This window comes from Centrocercus urophasianus, unplaced genomic scaffold, assembly GCF_019232065.1.
Source record: "Centrocercus urophasianus isolate 14NV4802_14NV808 unplaced genomic scaffold, USGS_Curo_1.0 seq_12, whole genome shotgun sequence".
Lineage (NCBI taxonomy): Eukaryota > Metazoa > Chordata > Aves > Galliformes > Phasianidae > Centrocercus > Centrocercus urophasianus.
The window spans coordinates 67,384,187-67,401,227 of NW_024884364.1; the positions used below are offsets into that span (position 1 = coordinate 67,384,187).

The 17,041-nt window shown below is 36.3% G+C and overlaps 1 protein-coding gene across 1 annotated transcript in view; it reads right to left on the bottom strand.

Annotated features, from left to right (window-relative positions):
* Positions 1 to 16,286, bottom strand: part of PCCA (propionyl-CoA carboxylase subunit alpha) — a 191,709-nt gene extending 175,423 nt beyond the window's left edge. Inside the window, exons 1-3 of the mRNA XM_042811087.1 lie at positions 16,133 to 16,286; positions 9,652 to 9,688; positions 4,343 to 4,421 (exon numbers count right to left, since the gene is read on the bottom strand). Coding sequence (XP_042667021.1) covers positions 4,343 to 4,421; positions 9,652 to 9,688; positions 16,133 to 16,213 — 197 coding nt within the window. The 5' untranslated portion in view covers positions 16,214 to 16,286. The remainder of the gene's footprint in view (positions 1 to 4,342; positions 4,422 to 9,651; positions 9,689 to 16,132) is intronic.
* Positions 16,287 to 17,041: the final 755 nt, after the last annotated feature.

Sequence of the window (17,041 nt, forward strand, 5' to 3'; positions counted from 1 at the left end):
GCAGACTGACTTCCAAATAGTTAAAAATTGCACTCATCATGTAATATTTCTGTTTGCAGTATCAGGAAATAGTGAAAGAAAATAGTCTTTTCTCAAGGCCAGAATTTGAAGGGACATATTTAAAGACAGATGTTTTATAATCATTAGTACAGTAGAATCCTTCTAAAACATAACCAGTAAGACATGCAACCAACGCTTCAAATGTTGTCTGAGTTTGCACTAAATAAAAATCACTCTATTGCTTCAACTCGACTCCAAATTAAATTTTAAAAAGTTAAGTGATCTGATCACAGCAACTTACATAAATGATTATTCATGCAGTTGGTACGAAAACCTATTTTTAAAAATGTTTTAGGTGACTGCTTGTCACTCATCCAGTCTCACTCCTTCCCTTCACCTGAACACTTCTACAGTGCATATCTGGTCTAGACTGACGGCCAAACCTATACACACTCATTTCCACAGAGCAATCTGTAGGCCAAACACTTGTAAGAGAGAATAGTGCCCATTTTCTCTTTTTAATTAGTGTACATGCAAGATTTCAATAACTAGAAAAAGTTGAGACAGAAGGGGAAGCACCACAAAGCTCCAAATTTCTCAAAAGGGAATCATTAGAAGATAATTCAGCACAAATTTCCAACTCGATGACTACTGCATTTGCAGCTGAAGTTTCTAACTAGAAAAAAAAACAATTTTTATCAATAAATTTTTGGAATTGAACATATGGATAAGCAATCCCAATGCAGTGACTTCTGATCCTGGAACTATACGTTCACTTAAATACCTTTGTACGTAACAATCCATCACAACCTTACCCCAAATCTTTGTCCTTTCCTAAGAACAGGTTTAGTGTCCTAAAGTGAAATCCTTTTCAAAGTTTGCAGCAGACCATTTGGAGCCGTGAAGCCAGAGACTTAGTAATAAGTGCGAGTGTGAAATTGTTTTATAGTGCGAGTTTTATAATCATGGAAGCCTTTGAGACAAGAGGTCTGCTGGGACCTGACGGGACACCTGTTTTGACGGGGGGAACATTTCTTGGCTCATAATCTGGCAAGATTGATTGAGGGAGATTTAAAATAAGATCTGTCAGAGAGGGGGGAATTTGAACAGGAAAAGAAAATATATGACCTCTGGAAGCAAGGTCAGACTCCATAGGGAGATTACAGAACTGCAGTTCACATCTGCAGGGAGAAAATAAGAAAAGATAAAACCCAGTCTAAGTTGATACTGGCCACTGTAGTGTCAGAAAACCAGACAAAGGCTGTTTTAAGTATGTTCACAGCAAAAGCAGGCCTAAATAAAACACAGGATTAATACTTGGTGCAAATGGTCATCTAACAAGAATGAGGAAAAGGCAGAGGTATTCAGTACCTTTTTTGCCTCAGTTTTAATGTTAACAATGGATCTTGGGCTGCCCAGTCCTCTGAATTGGAGGACCATGAGTGGGACAGACATGATGAGAAGTGTGGGAACAGCACAAATCTGCACTACAGAAGGTTAGGACTGGACATGAAGAAAAATTTCTTTACTGTGAGAATGGTCAAAAGCTAGAAAGGGCTTTCTAGAAAGGCCATTGATGACCCATGCCCATCAGTGTTCAAGTGCATTTGCACAATGTCTTCAATAACACTTCAACTTCAACTTTTGGCTAGTTCCAAACTGGTCAGGCAGTTGGACTTCATGACTGTTGTAGGTCCCTTCCAACTGGATTATTCTATTCTCATCACAGAATCATAGAATGTCAGAGATTAGAAGGGACCTACAACACCAAAAGATCATCTAGTTCAACTCCCCTGCCAGAGCGGGAACACTTCGATTAGACACACCTAGATATTTGGAAACATATATTTTGGTAACACCTAGTATTTGGAAAGCACTTTCAGACTGGGATTTCCAGGATACAAGTATAGGAGGTCTTTATATACCAGAAAAAATAATAAATAATAAATAATAAATAATAAATAATAAATAATAAATACAATAACAAATAATAAAGAATAAATATGTCTAACTCTAGCAATACAAGAAAATTTTATAAAAATACAGTAGCAGAACTTCAGGCATCAGTTTCTTTGGCTACACATACAAACCTTAATTCAAGGTAAACTGCTCTTCAGAGATCAGGATTTCATTTTCAGTACAATTTCAACTGTGTATCTATTACTTAAAAAAAGGGCATCCTGAATTCACCTTATCCAAACCAAGATAACGCTATGGGAATACATTAGAGTGATAATAAGGTTATTTTAATTTCAGATCTGTAGTAGAGGCATTACCTGCATATAAAATTTCACACTAGCACTTGACTCAAAATTAGAAGAAAAAAGTGAATGTAAGTGAGATATGAAGAAATCAAGAAATATAATGGCAGGTATCCCCAAAGAGAGGAAGAGGAACATGTCAGCCTTCCATAATCACACACTCTTGAAGAGCTATTTCAAGAAAAGTTACAAGTACAATAAAACAGTATTCTAGCACTTCTGTTTAGAAATATGAACCGAATGTGGTGGAAATCTTAGATACAGCAGGAGTTATAACTCCTAGAGTAATCCAACAATTTTCAGTACCTGGGCTACTTAAGAGATGTGAAAGAAGCACCAGTAAGTTACCCCTGTGAACAGTTCTGTAACAACACGAATTAGGTCAGTCAGGTAGGTCTTCTACCTTTCTACTATTTAAGTGTTGCATCACCATTACATTATTAAGTTCCCTCCACAGCCAACTTTTTTTTTTTTTCCCCTCCCCCCAAACAGCATTTGGAATTCATCCCATTTGGCAACACCGAAGCCAGTTTCCACATCAAAATACTACCAAGAATCCTCCATAGTCATCTTGGATGTAGGAACCCTGAAATACAGAAGGTCATTCAGATACCGGTTTCTCAAGTCCGCCAATGGCAGAAAAACAGGCTTTGGGGCATTCTTCTTGGGTTTGTGTTTGTTTATGGTTTTTTTTGTTTGTTTGTTGTTATTTTTTGGTTGTTTTGTTGTTCTTGTTGTTGTTGCTTTAAGATTACATGGATTTTGATTCAGCAAGAAAATGTCAACAACTTTATATGCATTACAGCTGTCTGATAACATCCTGCCACTAATAACTTGAGTCACCTTCAAAATGCTCAGTCAGATGCTCCGCTTCATTTACATGAAAACCATTTACCATTTAAAACCCTACATATTTTTTCAAATTCTATTTCACATGTAATTAAGACTTTTCTATCATCAGTTCTCTTAATCAACAACTTCTGAAACAAGTATTTTGCTACATTCATTTTGCTTTCATCACCACCCACCTTTAACTGTTAAAACAAGCATTTCTACTTGATATAAGATCAGTGACTACCGTTGAACTACAACTCCATGTATGTGTTCTCATAGCACTTTAATACTATCCAATAAAATTACACTGTAAAAATAAAGCTAACGTGACTAAGCTTTATCTGTTTTCAGGTTTTGAGACAGGACCAACAAAAAAAAAATAAAAATCAATAGAGCACAGAAAAAACCATGCCAGAGAAATTACACAGACAACTAAAAATCAAACCAATGGAAACTCCAATTACACTTCAAGCTCATTTCACCATGTGGAAAGAAAAACATTTAGAAAGTTACCCCCTTTCAGATTAAATAGGCTTTTTTATTACACATCTTTGAGAAATCCTACAGTGAGTTTTTTGCAACTGTGGCACAAGAGGTTGAAATCAGGCTCTTTACTGTTGTAACATCAGAGGAGATCATAAAACATATCCAATCAGTAAGGAGTATCCTAAAGGGTTAAGGAGTCAGAAAAGCATTAAAACATATGAAAGTGTGTGTTTAAACCAATATTCAGTTTCAAACAGGCAAAAGCACAGCATTTCATAGAGACAAATATTTTAAACACAGAATTATGCTACTGGAGCACATTCTGGAAACGCTGTTTCCAAACATGAATAATCAGTCTCATCAACTTTAACAGAGCTAATGGCTCACATTAATGTTTGTGAAGCAGGGCCAATAAACATTCTACTTAACACAAAGACAATTAATACATCAGCATTCTGGAAAGCATACAGCAAAATATTATTTACAGTGCAAATTTACAGTCTGACATTGGATTAAAAAGGCAGTTGCAAGGGCAACTTTTAAATTTTTACTCAAAATAATGGGCCGTGTTTCATGGTTTAAGCAAAAATAAATTTTAAATGTACCAAAATACACCACTTACTCTACCAAAAGGAGAAAAACAAGTACTACCCAGTTTCTGTTTAACATTTCATATCTGCTCAACTGTCAGCACACGGTGGCTTTATGGGACTTCAGTAACTGCAGCATTCATCAAGGCAAGCTTTTGGACAGCATCTCACCTGGTCTCTTCATCATCCCAAGCGATTCGCATGCCTTTCCCACCGCCACCTGCTGAGGCCTTGATCATGACAGGGTAGCCTAACAGCGGGGAACAATTAGACAGAAGTTCAAACTTTGATCAGTTGGTCATAGAAACATGACAACTGACCACATGTCCGATAATGCTAGTAGACAATAACTTCGTTTATTAAAATGCTTCTTGTTTGCAGAGAGAGGAGAGGTTTTTCTTTCCAAGACTTAGCTGTCAGTGCAATGATTTCTAAAGCCACCAAAAAGGTTGCTTTTTCTACTTCATTTATATAAAAAGAAAAAAAAATCTGAATGAATTATTCCCAAACAACAAAATATTTCATGAATAAAAACACTTCACCTTTTTAAGCTCATATTCTTCAGAAACAGAAAGTGGTTTCTTTGCTACAGCACAAATCAAATATCTCTGTGATAAAAATGAATTGTTAGCAAGAATAAGCAAATCTTCATCAACTATCGATCAAGAGGTTCAGTAAACAAGTAAACTGTACTTAATTCAACACTTCTGGAGCAGTCTGTTTTAAAGAACAGAGCATCTCCAAAGAGCTGTGCTGCTCAGATACCATGCAGTATGCATCAGAAACATCGTAAGCATTGTGTAATTATTATCTAAAAATAAAAGCATTTTTTTCCCAGCCTGACAAGTAACAAAAAAGTAAGCAGCATAAATCTAACTGTGCACAACCAGTAATGTTTCACTTTTGCAACACAATATCTTAATAGGTGTGAGTCAGGATCTTAGTTTTTTGAAAGCTAAAAGAAATACAGTACCAAACTATATAGTTTAGAAGCATATTTAGTAACAATTGTATATCCTGTAGTACGGCATGCTTTGAATTCAAAACAACTTCCTAAAACTATCTCTCATTCATATCGGCAAACTTCACCTTTCTCCCAAGTGTGAATAAGGGAACTTGAAAGTTCAGGATGTGCCTAGAAAGCTTTTGATGTTTCTACGACAGCCAAAATATTCCTTACACTTTTGGTCCCCAATACCATTAATGAAAATCATAAAATTAAGCCAAACAAACGACCAGCTGTTATTGTCTGACAAGAAAAAGCCAGCCAGTCCATGCAAATTGAAAATGATTCCTAAATAAGGCTTGGGAGGACACTGTGGGGACAGAAAGGGACATTTGAATATAGTTCCCTAATAGAAACGGTCACGTCTGCTGTCACATGCTTAACTAATGCTTACAGTTTTTCTGAAATGTAGATCTACTCACACCCTGTCAAGAGGCAGTGATAAATCCTTCCCATCTCCTCTGCAAAGTCATTTAAAGGAAGGAGGTTCTTAGGAGGAGTTTAAAAACAACAAGATCTGGAAATATCTTTTGCTTAAAAAGGCTGAAGTGGACTCAAACAGAAAGAGACATGATACAAGCATAAGAAACAAACACAGGAGTATTAACTGGTAGGCAGGAAAGCAGAAACAGAACAAGAGAACATTGAAGATAACGTATAGCCATATAAAGGCACAAATCTCAAGTTTACATAGGCAGGGATAACCAAAACTCTGTAAAGCTTCATGCTTTAGAGTCTAAAGTAATCTTTACTTACTAGGTTTATAGTAAAGACCAAAGAGAACCATTCAAGGAAGTCTGCTAAACAGTGTTACATTTTCCTCTCAAGCTGCCCATAGAGGGGGATAGGATTATTCAGACTACAGCAGGTCTGATCCAGAGTCTTATCAATGGTTTCTAAGGCCTCTATAAATTCAGAGATAAAATGGCATGCACACAGCAGCTCTAGATTCCATGTAGAAACAGTGAAGACCAATTCAACTTCATGAAATGCAATATATACATCATCTACATTAGAGCAGTTTATCAACGTTGTAGTTACTTTTCCAGACCCGTGGTAACTGCCATACTACTGGACAATCTTGAAATAACGCAAAAAGCAATTTCTGTATGGTTTTCAAGCAAGAAGTGAGATCTTAAGTGAATTAATACCACCCAACTTGCAGCACTTATGGTAATGCTATGATTCTGTCCAGCTCAGAATGTTTGTGAATTCTGAAATAAGCATAGTTTTAAGCACTATTATGGCAAATGCATTATGGCAATTTCCATCATGTAATCTATCTTATCCAGTGCTACATGTACTTAAAAAAAAAAAAAAAAAATCACTTATGCTAACAATTTCAGTTTAACAGAATTAGTCTCTCAAACAGTATGTAGATTTTAATTCTGCAGGTAACATCCAGTTTTAACTTACTGTTTCTCAGTTTCAACAGCAAAATAGGTATGCTGCCAGTGAGTTTTGGTAAATATATAACACAGAATATCTAAGTTTAGATATATCACAGCTCATTTTGTTCAACTATCAGACAATATTCAAGGGCCTGTGGTATTAAAACTAGTTTCAGGAACACTTAAGCATTTCTTTCCTCCACCACAGCCTTATGCATATTGATTACACATTGATCACACTCATATGCCAGGCAATTAAAGATTCCAGAGAGTCATGGGGGAAAAGAAAAAAAAAAAAGAAAATCAAAGCATGGTTTGGTTTTAAAAAGATACATGCCGCTTTTTAGGATGAAAAGGAAAAACTCTTCTGTAGAAGATGAGAATTAGCCAACTTCCTCAAAATATGGGGATTTGAGCTTAGCTAGACATAGCTGTTCTTTGATTGATACCAAAGACTGATCTGTCCTAAGCCAAGGAAGGTCTCATTGAATTTAAGCTTTGCATAGTTATTGAGTACATGATGCCAGGATCAGGAAATGTTGTTCATCATTCTCCTGACCACTTCCGCACTACTCAGCAGCAGTCAAAATTGCGGGATTGGTTGGAATCATTGTGGGAAGAGAGAGGCAAGCAAACAAATGTTAATATCATTTGTAAGGACCCATAAAAATATCAATAAATTGCCTTACAAAGCAGACACTTTTTGAGACAGTGTTAAGTTTCCACAACTCTTCTTTAAAATAGACACCAACTTACATAAGTTCAATTGATTCAGACAGGTAAACTTCACAAAGTTTCATTGATGATTTAGAAATCAAGAAGCTGGCAGCTTTTAACATATAACTAATAAATGGAAAAAGCAGCATGGGAAAAGAGCCAGTGTGATTAAGCATGTGAGAAGTGATAACAAGAAAAGAACAGCTCACACAAAGAAAAAAAAAATACAAGAGTGACTTTAAGAAGGAGCCTCTACAGCAGTGTGCCTGAACCTCTCCCAGTACCTGTCTTAGCCTGGTATCTTGGCAGCATTCATACTTGACAACTTGGGAGAACATATCTCAAATGGAAGGTGAAAGGTAGATTTTCTTCACCTGTACTTATAAAATTCTTGTTAAAGAATTATAAAAGGCAATGCGTCTCAGCCCTGATGTCACTTTACTGCTACTGGATCTTTGGCCAGAAAGCAGAAAAAAACAGTGGCAGTGTGAGAACATTAAACAATGTTTTAGAGTTTTAAGTAATGATCCACAATGAATTTATACATATATATATTATATATATATAATATATATTTATATATATGTATTTATATATATATATATCTTTAAGACTCTTAAAATACTTAGGCCCTACATACGTTAATTTAAAAATAATCCTAAAGTATTCAATTATTGAGTGTCTTGTCATATACACAGGACATTATACACCCAGAGACTTACAGAGAGTTTAAATTCATCTTATTTTAGAACCCCTGAAATTACTAATCATTTGGCTTGTCTCTGGATCTGTGATCACGATGAGAGTGAAGGCTAATGAAACTGATCAGTCAGTCACAACAAGGGTGAAAACAAGCTAGAAGGGACAAATTTCATTCACTACATGACATCTACTTTTTCATACAGTGGCTTTAGAATTTTCTATCTAAAAAAAAATACACCACCCAGGCATCTGTAATCAACTTTAATATCTGCAGATTTAAGATTGCCTTGATATAATGACCCCCAAAGTGCTGCTTGATATCAAAAACAGGAACCAGTCAACAGAACACTAGAAGTTAGAAAAAAATTAAGCAAGAATTAATTTTAAAATGTACCTAGGAAGCCATCAGATGCCTTTCTACATAAAAGAATTGAAGGTGATTTGAAGGAAATCTTAAAAAAAAAAAAAAAAAAAAAAAGTAAACTGACCACAGCAATGAAACTGAACCATATAAATTCATAGTACAATACACATCTTTTTATGCACTAAAAACAATTTCATTTGCCAGTTCTCCTAATAGTTTGACTGATAATCTCCTCTTTTTATTTCTGATGGCATGACGGTGATCAGTCATTACCTGATTTCCCAAAAGGGGCAAAAGCTGACCCACAGAAATGCTGAGTTTGGTGGTGTTGGCCTATCAGGCAGCCAGGCCCACCATGAGAAGCTTCAGCATAGTGAACTCGAGCAGGCTAAGAACACAGCTTACACTCAGACTAGAAAAGTGTTCCAGTGGTGAAGGATCGTCTGCAGCAGTGCAAGTCCCAGTTTCTATTTGGCAGTAAGGCACAGACATAGCTTTTGGCACAGCAGAGATATATTTCAAGTGGGTTCTTGGAACTATATATAACAGATGAACTTAAATAGCTTCTTATGGCTACTGTCTCTTAACAAGAAGATGCAAAGAAAAAATTAAAACCAAGAGAAATCTATTAATGCACTAAATTCTCCTTGTGGAAAGCATTTGAGAACATGTGTAATTTCAAGCATATGGTTAAATATTTTTGAAAATATTAAGCTCTATTTAATAAAAGCCAAAACTCATTAAGCACATATTAAGGTTCATCAAAACAAGTCCCAGCCAGTTTGCTGGTTGCTCTTTTTGTCAGTCTTTAAGATGTTCAGAAGCTGAGCAGTGACTTTATTTTGGAAAGCACAGAAGAAAGGATGGTGGTGTGGGAGATATTCATGTTAGGTGCACCGCACACAGCGATGAGGAATAAGGATCATAACATCACCGGTGTCAGCCTCCGTATCAGGAGAAATACACCATGCTTAGCTTCTGTAAAAAGAATACCATGTCCAATTGCAGATAGATACAGTTTGAAATAACCCCTTTAGCCAGATTATTACCCCATATTATATGCATTCCACAAATCATGGCTGCACTTGTTCTGTAAAGCCAAGTCTGTAAAGCTAAAATGTGATGGTTAAAGAGACAGGGTGATAATATCTAGATTCTTCCAGCCTTACAGGCAACAGGGAACTTAAGCACTATTAAAACATTATTTGTTCTATAGGGATTACTTATTACACATACAATTTAGTCAACCATGTCTGCTGAGAGGCACACAAATCCCACCATAGCTAATTTAAGAACTTACCAATTTCCCTTGCAATTCTGACAGCTTCATCTGCATCCTGTAAAAGCAGGAAATGAGACCCAACGTTAATCCCATCAGCCATTGCACTATGTCCTCGGGGCAGTCATATATTGCACTACTGTCTCCTCTGATTCATTTAATGTTTGATTTTACAACCTTCTGACCCTTTTCAGCCAGAGGAATGTAAAATTAATACCATAAGTGGAATGTAAATTCTACCTCATCATTAGTATACTGAGAAACTCAAAGCAATGAGGAATCAGCTGACAGGAAACACAGACGGGATTGCAAAATGATTTTCTGCAGTTGTTGGAATTTAATGCTAGAATTTAGAAGTTTACAATCAATAATGGTCCACAAATTAGATTGTTAAAGTTTGTCCACCGCCAGCTTGTTTCTGTACTCTCAGATATTTGTCATGTTTTCCTGGTTGTTGTCAGTAGGGGGAGTTGATTCTCTATTGTTTGGGTACGAGTCGGGTCCTGAAAAAAATCTTGCACAACTTCTTCGAAGATGAAAACTTGTCTACGGAAGAAAAATAAGCACTTCACTTTTGTACGGATCCGTTTGTTTGTTTTATTCATTCTAAGGAGAACAGAACCGAAATGCATAATTTTAAAATGCATCAGAGATGAGAAGATTCATACAATAGCTTCCACTTATAAGCTTGCCGATTACTATTGCATGACAGCTAGAACAATTCTGGTTGATGCCACCTTTGCCTTCAGCTGACTCATACCATCACAGCCTGCTACAGAACACACGATGCAGAAAAACTGTTTAGAAACTCAGAAAACAAAAACGTGAGAAATTCTCATTTTTTAATCCACCCGATCTCTTCTCCTGCCATAGTTAACTCTGTTTTCTTCTGCTGCTAACAACCCATTTCCCTGACACGGGTCTAGAAAGGAAAAAGGGTTAAGTTTGAAAACTCCATCCAAATTTGCTAGTATTTATACTATTCAGTGACATACATGAAAAAATCTGTATGGGAGGCAGTAACGTCTGGAAGCCACCAGCTGCTAAGCGCGTCTGAAACTATGGGGGCTGACTTATGAACATTAAAATGAAACCTGATATTTTTAAAGCTTTCAAGGCAATCCGTTTTAAAAGCACCCAGGTCAGAACTTTAAAAAAAATACATAAGCAATGTTCATACCTGGTTCATTTATGTCCGATAATAAAACAAAATCCTCTTTAAAAGTCTTCAGTACCTAGTAACAGCCCCATGAAGAATAAGGGGGCTGGCAGGGGAAGTTGTCAGAAAATTTAATTTCCTTTCATTAGCTAGTCTGCTCCACAAATCGGTGCTTGTTAAGTTCAAAGCAGTCCTGAAAGCAACATCAGTTTTAAGTCTTTTTACTCCAGTCACATCTGTTAATGAGATTTTGCCAAATAACAATTGTTTCTAAGTCGAGAGATAAATCTGGCAAAAAATCCCCCCCAACTCCGAAAAGTAAAAAATAAAATAATCAGGGTTTACTGTTTTATTACACCTTGCTGCTTTCCGTGACCCTGCACCCTCCAAATTTCAGCTTAAAGGGATAAAATGCATGAAAAGGGTCATTTAAGAATGTTAGTGGTTTCCACACATTGAATTTGAAGGTTCTTTGTTCCTGCCTGTGACAGTTATGCGAGAATACTTCCCCTTAATAGCCTCTCTGTCAGGAAGTGTTAAACCTGCCAAATGCAGACAATTAGAGCCTCTTGAACAAAATGCAGGAAGAGTGATGACTGATGAAGAGCCACGATTATAGTCGGGAAGAAAACTTTTACATTTCTTTTCTCTTGCAAATTCACTCATATATTTGCAAAATAGAATTAAGAGGGGGGAAACAAACAAACAGGGTAATTTTTTTTCACTTAGTTACCTGCAAACAAGTGGCTAACCGATACACTGCAGCTCACAGGAAGACAGGCTGCAAACAGGGGAGCTTTGCACAGCCACTGTATTTTTGTTTTTAAATATATGTATGCAACACCTACAGTAAAAAAGCACCATCATATCAGAATCGCTAATTGCGTCAGTTCAAGCTTGTACGAACTGAAGGCATCTGCCTGGAACAGTTATTAATTTGTACTACTCAAACATCTGTTTCCTTTAACAGTTCTGATGTATTAGAATGCAAACTCTATGATACAAAAAAAAAAAAAAATAATGCATATTCAAATTCTTTAGTCTTCAAAGAGTATTTCTGAAACGGAAAACAAAAACATCTTGTGCTCTAAAAACAGTTCGAAAAAAATCATGAACAACTGACACATTGAAATCTCCAATAACGGACTTTTGATCTTTTGTAAGAAAGTACGATTTAATGTCATGCCTTTCACTTGCAGATTCCATAAATACAGCAGCACCTTCAGTACTGTTAAAAAGTTAAGATGGCTAAAGTCTGCCTATCCAAAATACACAAATCCACAGTGGCACTATGAGCATTTTGAACTACTTCATTTTGGTTTTAGTTAAAAAAAAAAAACAAAACCCACTGTAAGTCCTCATTCCTTGATTTATTGCCATTTTCTACAAAAGTGCATCGTTATGCATGCTATCATTCTCCCAAAATAACCTGGAGACTGCAAAGAAATACATAATTCTAGCACTTTTACTGTACAAATAAAAATGTTCAGGTAATAGTACTACTTTATAAAAATCATGAGTTACGAGTTAAAACCACATCACATTTTTTTTTTTTTTTTACAAATTCCTGATTTTGTTAATACAATACATATAAAACACTCAATTTTACTCACTTATAAGAATTTCTAATCTCTTAATTTCATGCACATGCCTCCTTGCCAAGTACCAGCAGGTGGAGACAAAAAAAACATAACGTAAAATAAAGTCAGGATGAAGATGTTTAAGAGACTCCCACAGCTGTAAAATATTGTATTAATTACAAAGAGCTACACAATACTTCTAATTCCTGAGGGTATTGTGTCTAGAGAGTCTCCAAGTCATAACCAGTTTCTAACAATCTCTCCAGCCATCCAGTGAACATTGAATACATCAACACCCGACATCAACACCCCAATTTAAGAATACCGCCAAAACAGGTGCCTGAAACTGAAAAACAGTAAATAAGTAGCCTTGCTGAAAAGCTTAAGCATGTCTCCTGACATCAATTGCAGAATCACAATGAAACCAAGCAGCCATCCAGAGACATTAATCCTCTGTGTTTACAACCAGCTATATTCTTCCAGCCACAAAACCAAACCAATCTCACACAGATAGACCTTCTTCTCTTTACCAGCTTTTCCCACCAGAGCATCTCTGCATACTCATTACTCGATCTCCATTTTGTTCTTGCCACATATTTCTCTTTACTGGTCTACAGACAATATATCTCAGCCCTAACTTTAGTAAATCAACTGGTCATGTGGGTTAACACCAAGTCTTTTGATCAAGACTCTTGACCGTTATCCCTCTCAGGCAAGGTTTAGGAAACTAACTAGCTAGAGACCTTGAATTAAGAACTACCTTTCAATACACTTGTTGACACTAACTGATACCATCACAGACAGTTTCCTTCCATGTACTACGCAGTGCATAACCCTTGCCTCAGCCAATCAAGGAACTGAACAACGGACCCAAAATAAATTACTCTTTGTCAGACTACAGCCTCTATTCTCAATTTGTCTTTCCATTCTCAGTTTAACACTTGGTACAGAGATTGTCTGTATGAGAATAGTTGGCTGTGTCTGTAATGCCAAACATCCTCTTCTTCAATATCTTTCCACAGTGTACCTCACAGTACATTGTTGAAGCGCTTCCTCCTCTTAAAATATAATTTCTACTCACTGGGAATTTTCTTTATACAGTTTCTCCAAGGTGTGATTACAGGAGTGTAGCAACAACTCCATCTATATACTAGCAGTAAGAATTGGGAATTCATTCATAAAGGACCTGAGTATCTGCAGCACTAGCTAACAAGAGCTGAATAAAGACAACTCTTCAAATAACAAAGATTTCCAGTGCAGCCCTGAGATGAATAAAAGAAGCACTAGAAGTTGTTACTCTATGTTTGCTTTAACTATTCATCCACAAAGAACAAATGCAACTGATCTTTCTTAACTTCTGGCATTGTCAGAGGCATGAATGCAGTTTCCTTCCAGCTTTAGACTCCACTACAAAGATGAAACTACCTCTAATCAACTCAAGTATCATGCAGACACTTAACTCCCGCCCAGAACCTTCAAAATGTCTATTTCTCAAAACCAAGAGCCCTCAAAGACTGAGAGCTTCATAGCTCTATGACCATAACAGATCTCCCAGAGAATGGCAGAAATATGACAGCCTCCAATTCCTTGTGTGCTTATCTTTTGATTATGTCTGGTGCCACGCACCTTCATTTTTTTGTTTGTTTGTTTGAAATGGCAAAATACTACATTAAACCCATATGAAGACCAGGCAATCCTGTATGACCTAATTACTCAGATACTCATTGCAGCAAAACTCAACATTAACACAGGAAGGAGATCAGATGACCAACACAGGTATATATGTTAGATTCATAGCAAGGATGAAAATCACAGTTACTGGAAGTTCTGTTTTACAGAACTGGTAACCAAAGCACCAGTTAACTTAAATTTTCATCTAGATCTCCCTCTTCTGACCCAAACCGCAGTATTGGCAATGCCCATGGAACTCCCCTTCTTATGATTCAGAGGGTGCACTGTAGCTTTTTAATCGAGTGCTCTGTTTTTGTCAACACACTTCAGAAAATCAGGAGCGCAAGGCTGAGGTATGTGTAACTGATACGATATGGAGACTTCAGGATTAAGTAACTACTGTGCAGCTCCTTTCAATAACTGGGATTGGATTTGTCAGCTTAATCCTACGTTCCAGTTATTTTGGTGTTAACACCATCTACTAACACTATTGAATACAGCTGACTGCCAACCCTTACATTCCTTCGTTTAGAGCGTCTGGAACTTCAGATAATTGTCAAAAAAAAAATCAACGCAATTAAAGGCCTCAGGAAAAAAAAAAAGACATGGCTATGTAGGCACAGTTTCATTGATTACATTGCTATCAAATAATTAACCACTACCCTACCTTGTCAGGTTTGTTTCTTTATATTAGCAGAGTAACAGACCTTTATAGAAGTTTATGCAGTGATAAAACAAGAATTTTGAAATTATTTAGTGAGTCCACTTCAGGTAAACTCTTATGGGGTTCAGATCATTAAGTCAAAGTCCTCTCCTAGCCAAATACTTTCCAGAAGATAATGCCAGGATTTATAGAATAATGTGTAGGATATCAAGAGGCACAGTGGGTCTTATGCACAATAGGTTAGCTGCTCCTAACAGTTCATGAATGCTAAAGGACCACAGACACAAGGACTGCTAAAACATGCAGCAAAAAGCCCAACGAACTCTGTGTGCAACTTAATACTGTCAGATTTCAGCAATACCATGAATGCTGGCCTAGCATTCATAAGCAGCCTTCCAGAACTGAAAAATTTCTTTGCACTTTTACCCATTGTAGACACATATGCATCACACACATCAGGCATTCCCATCTCAAGTACTGAAGAGTTCTCTTATGCATCCTGATCTTCCCAGCCATCTCAGAATTTTATCATATTCTCATTAGGAAAGTTCTTTACATATTCTCATCAAAACAGATCACTACGTGGAGAGTTAGCCCCTTTATATTCATCTTTCTCATTTAGTTGGCCTTTTTTTTCCCCTCCTAAGGATTTAAAATCCAACTTAACTAACACAACTATCAGGACAACAGCATTTAGTTATATGTCCTTTCTTGAAGTACGGTCTGCATTCTATCAATACATTCAGTTGTTCCCCATAACACTGAAATTTCCTATTTCCTCATATAAATAAGATTTATGATGAACAGAAGCCAACAGAATAATGAAAATATATATATTCTTTTCTTCATCAATAAAAATGTTGTTGAAACAAGCTTTTCACTTTCCTGCAACTCTAAGTTTTACTCAAATTTTATCTGAAAAAGATTTTACTTAAAGAGATCAGCAATAAGAAATTTCAACGCTGGTGATCAAAGTTTTATAACATCTAGGCATACACAAAGATTTAAAGGCAAAACACTTCTTCTACCTACATAACACAGATGATATGTAAAAGTACAGGAAAGCTTCTAAAAGACCAACACTTAAACACAAAGTAAAAATCCAAAAAAAGAAAAGACACTTAGAGGGATAGAATGGCACATCTCAGATTAAACACATTTATTTGCCTTCACATAGAATTTAAAGCAAGACATTTTACAAACTCCATGCAAGCAGTCCTTACTATATAATTTATTACAAAGCACTCTTCCTCATCTTCCTTCTTCCAAACTTCCCTTCTTAGTAAAAATCTCTACGTTGATTTTAATTACATCGTTTATTGAAAATGAAGTTGAATTTATAATTACACTATGCATCAGATCTTCAATAGGTCTACATTGTTTTAGGCACTGATTCAGAGAGCAGACAGTAGTCTAACGGTTTCTCACCTTGACTACTCCATCAAAGCCAGGGATTGTGTTGACCTTTGCATTCTTGGCTAACAATTTGCTTTCAATCTTGTCTCCCATAGCTTGAATAGCATGCGTGTCAGGTCCGATGAAGGTGACACCTTCTGCTGCCTGCAAAGACAAAGCAGATACAACTTGAGAAGACTGAACTAAAAATCAACAGCCTACTGCAATCACTGCCTTCAAGTTTAAAAAGAGTAAAAATATTATTAATGAAGTAATATTTAGAAGACCTAATAATCTGTTTATGCAACACTCCAACAAAACATAAGCAGCATTTCAGCTAATTCATTCAAAAACGTGTATGACCTTGTGAAGCTATGTACACACACAGATTCAAAGCCCCTATAATTAGCATTTGTATGAATCAAAGCCACACCAAAGAAAAATAGCTGAAAGTGGAAGTACTACAGCTTGAAAGTCAGACACATTCCTTGAGAAAGTAGAGCTAGCAAGTGCACCATTATAACTGCTGAAGTAACTTATAAAGATGTGCTCACTAAGCTGTAGTACAGTTCAGAATTTCATTCTGCATTCCTTAAACCCATATCTTAATTAAACTTTAAAATGGAACCATCATTTCTTACATATTTAAACATATTTAACATATTTAAACATATTTAAATATCTGGGAAAAAATGTAACAAATGAAATGTTCCCAGTTCTTTCAGGCAACTCTCTAATATTGATGCGGAAATTGGTCAACATAATATGCTTTAATATGTAGGTAGAACATCAAATTGCATTTTCCCCTTCTCCTGTTTCTCTATGCCAGCAGTAGACTTCAGTGATGAACACAGGCATTTTTTAAACCTCTCAAGTGCCAGTACTATGCAGAGCTAAAGGCAATTCCAGCACACCTGTTTCAAGTGAAAATTACTGATGGAT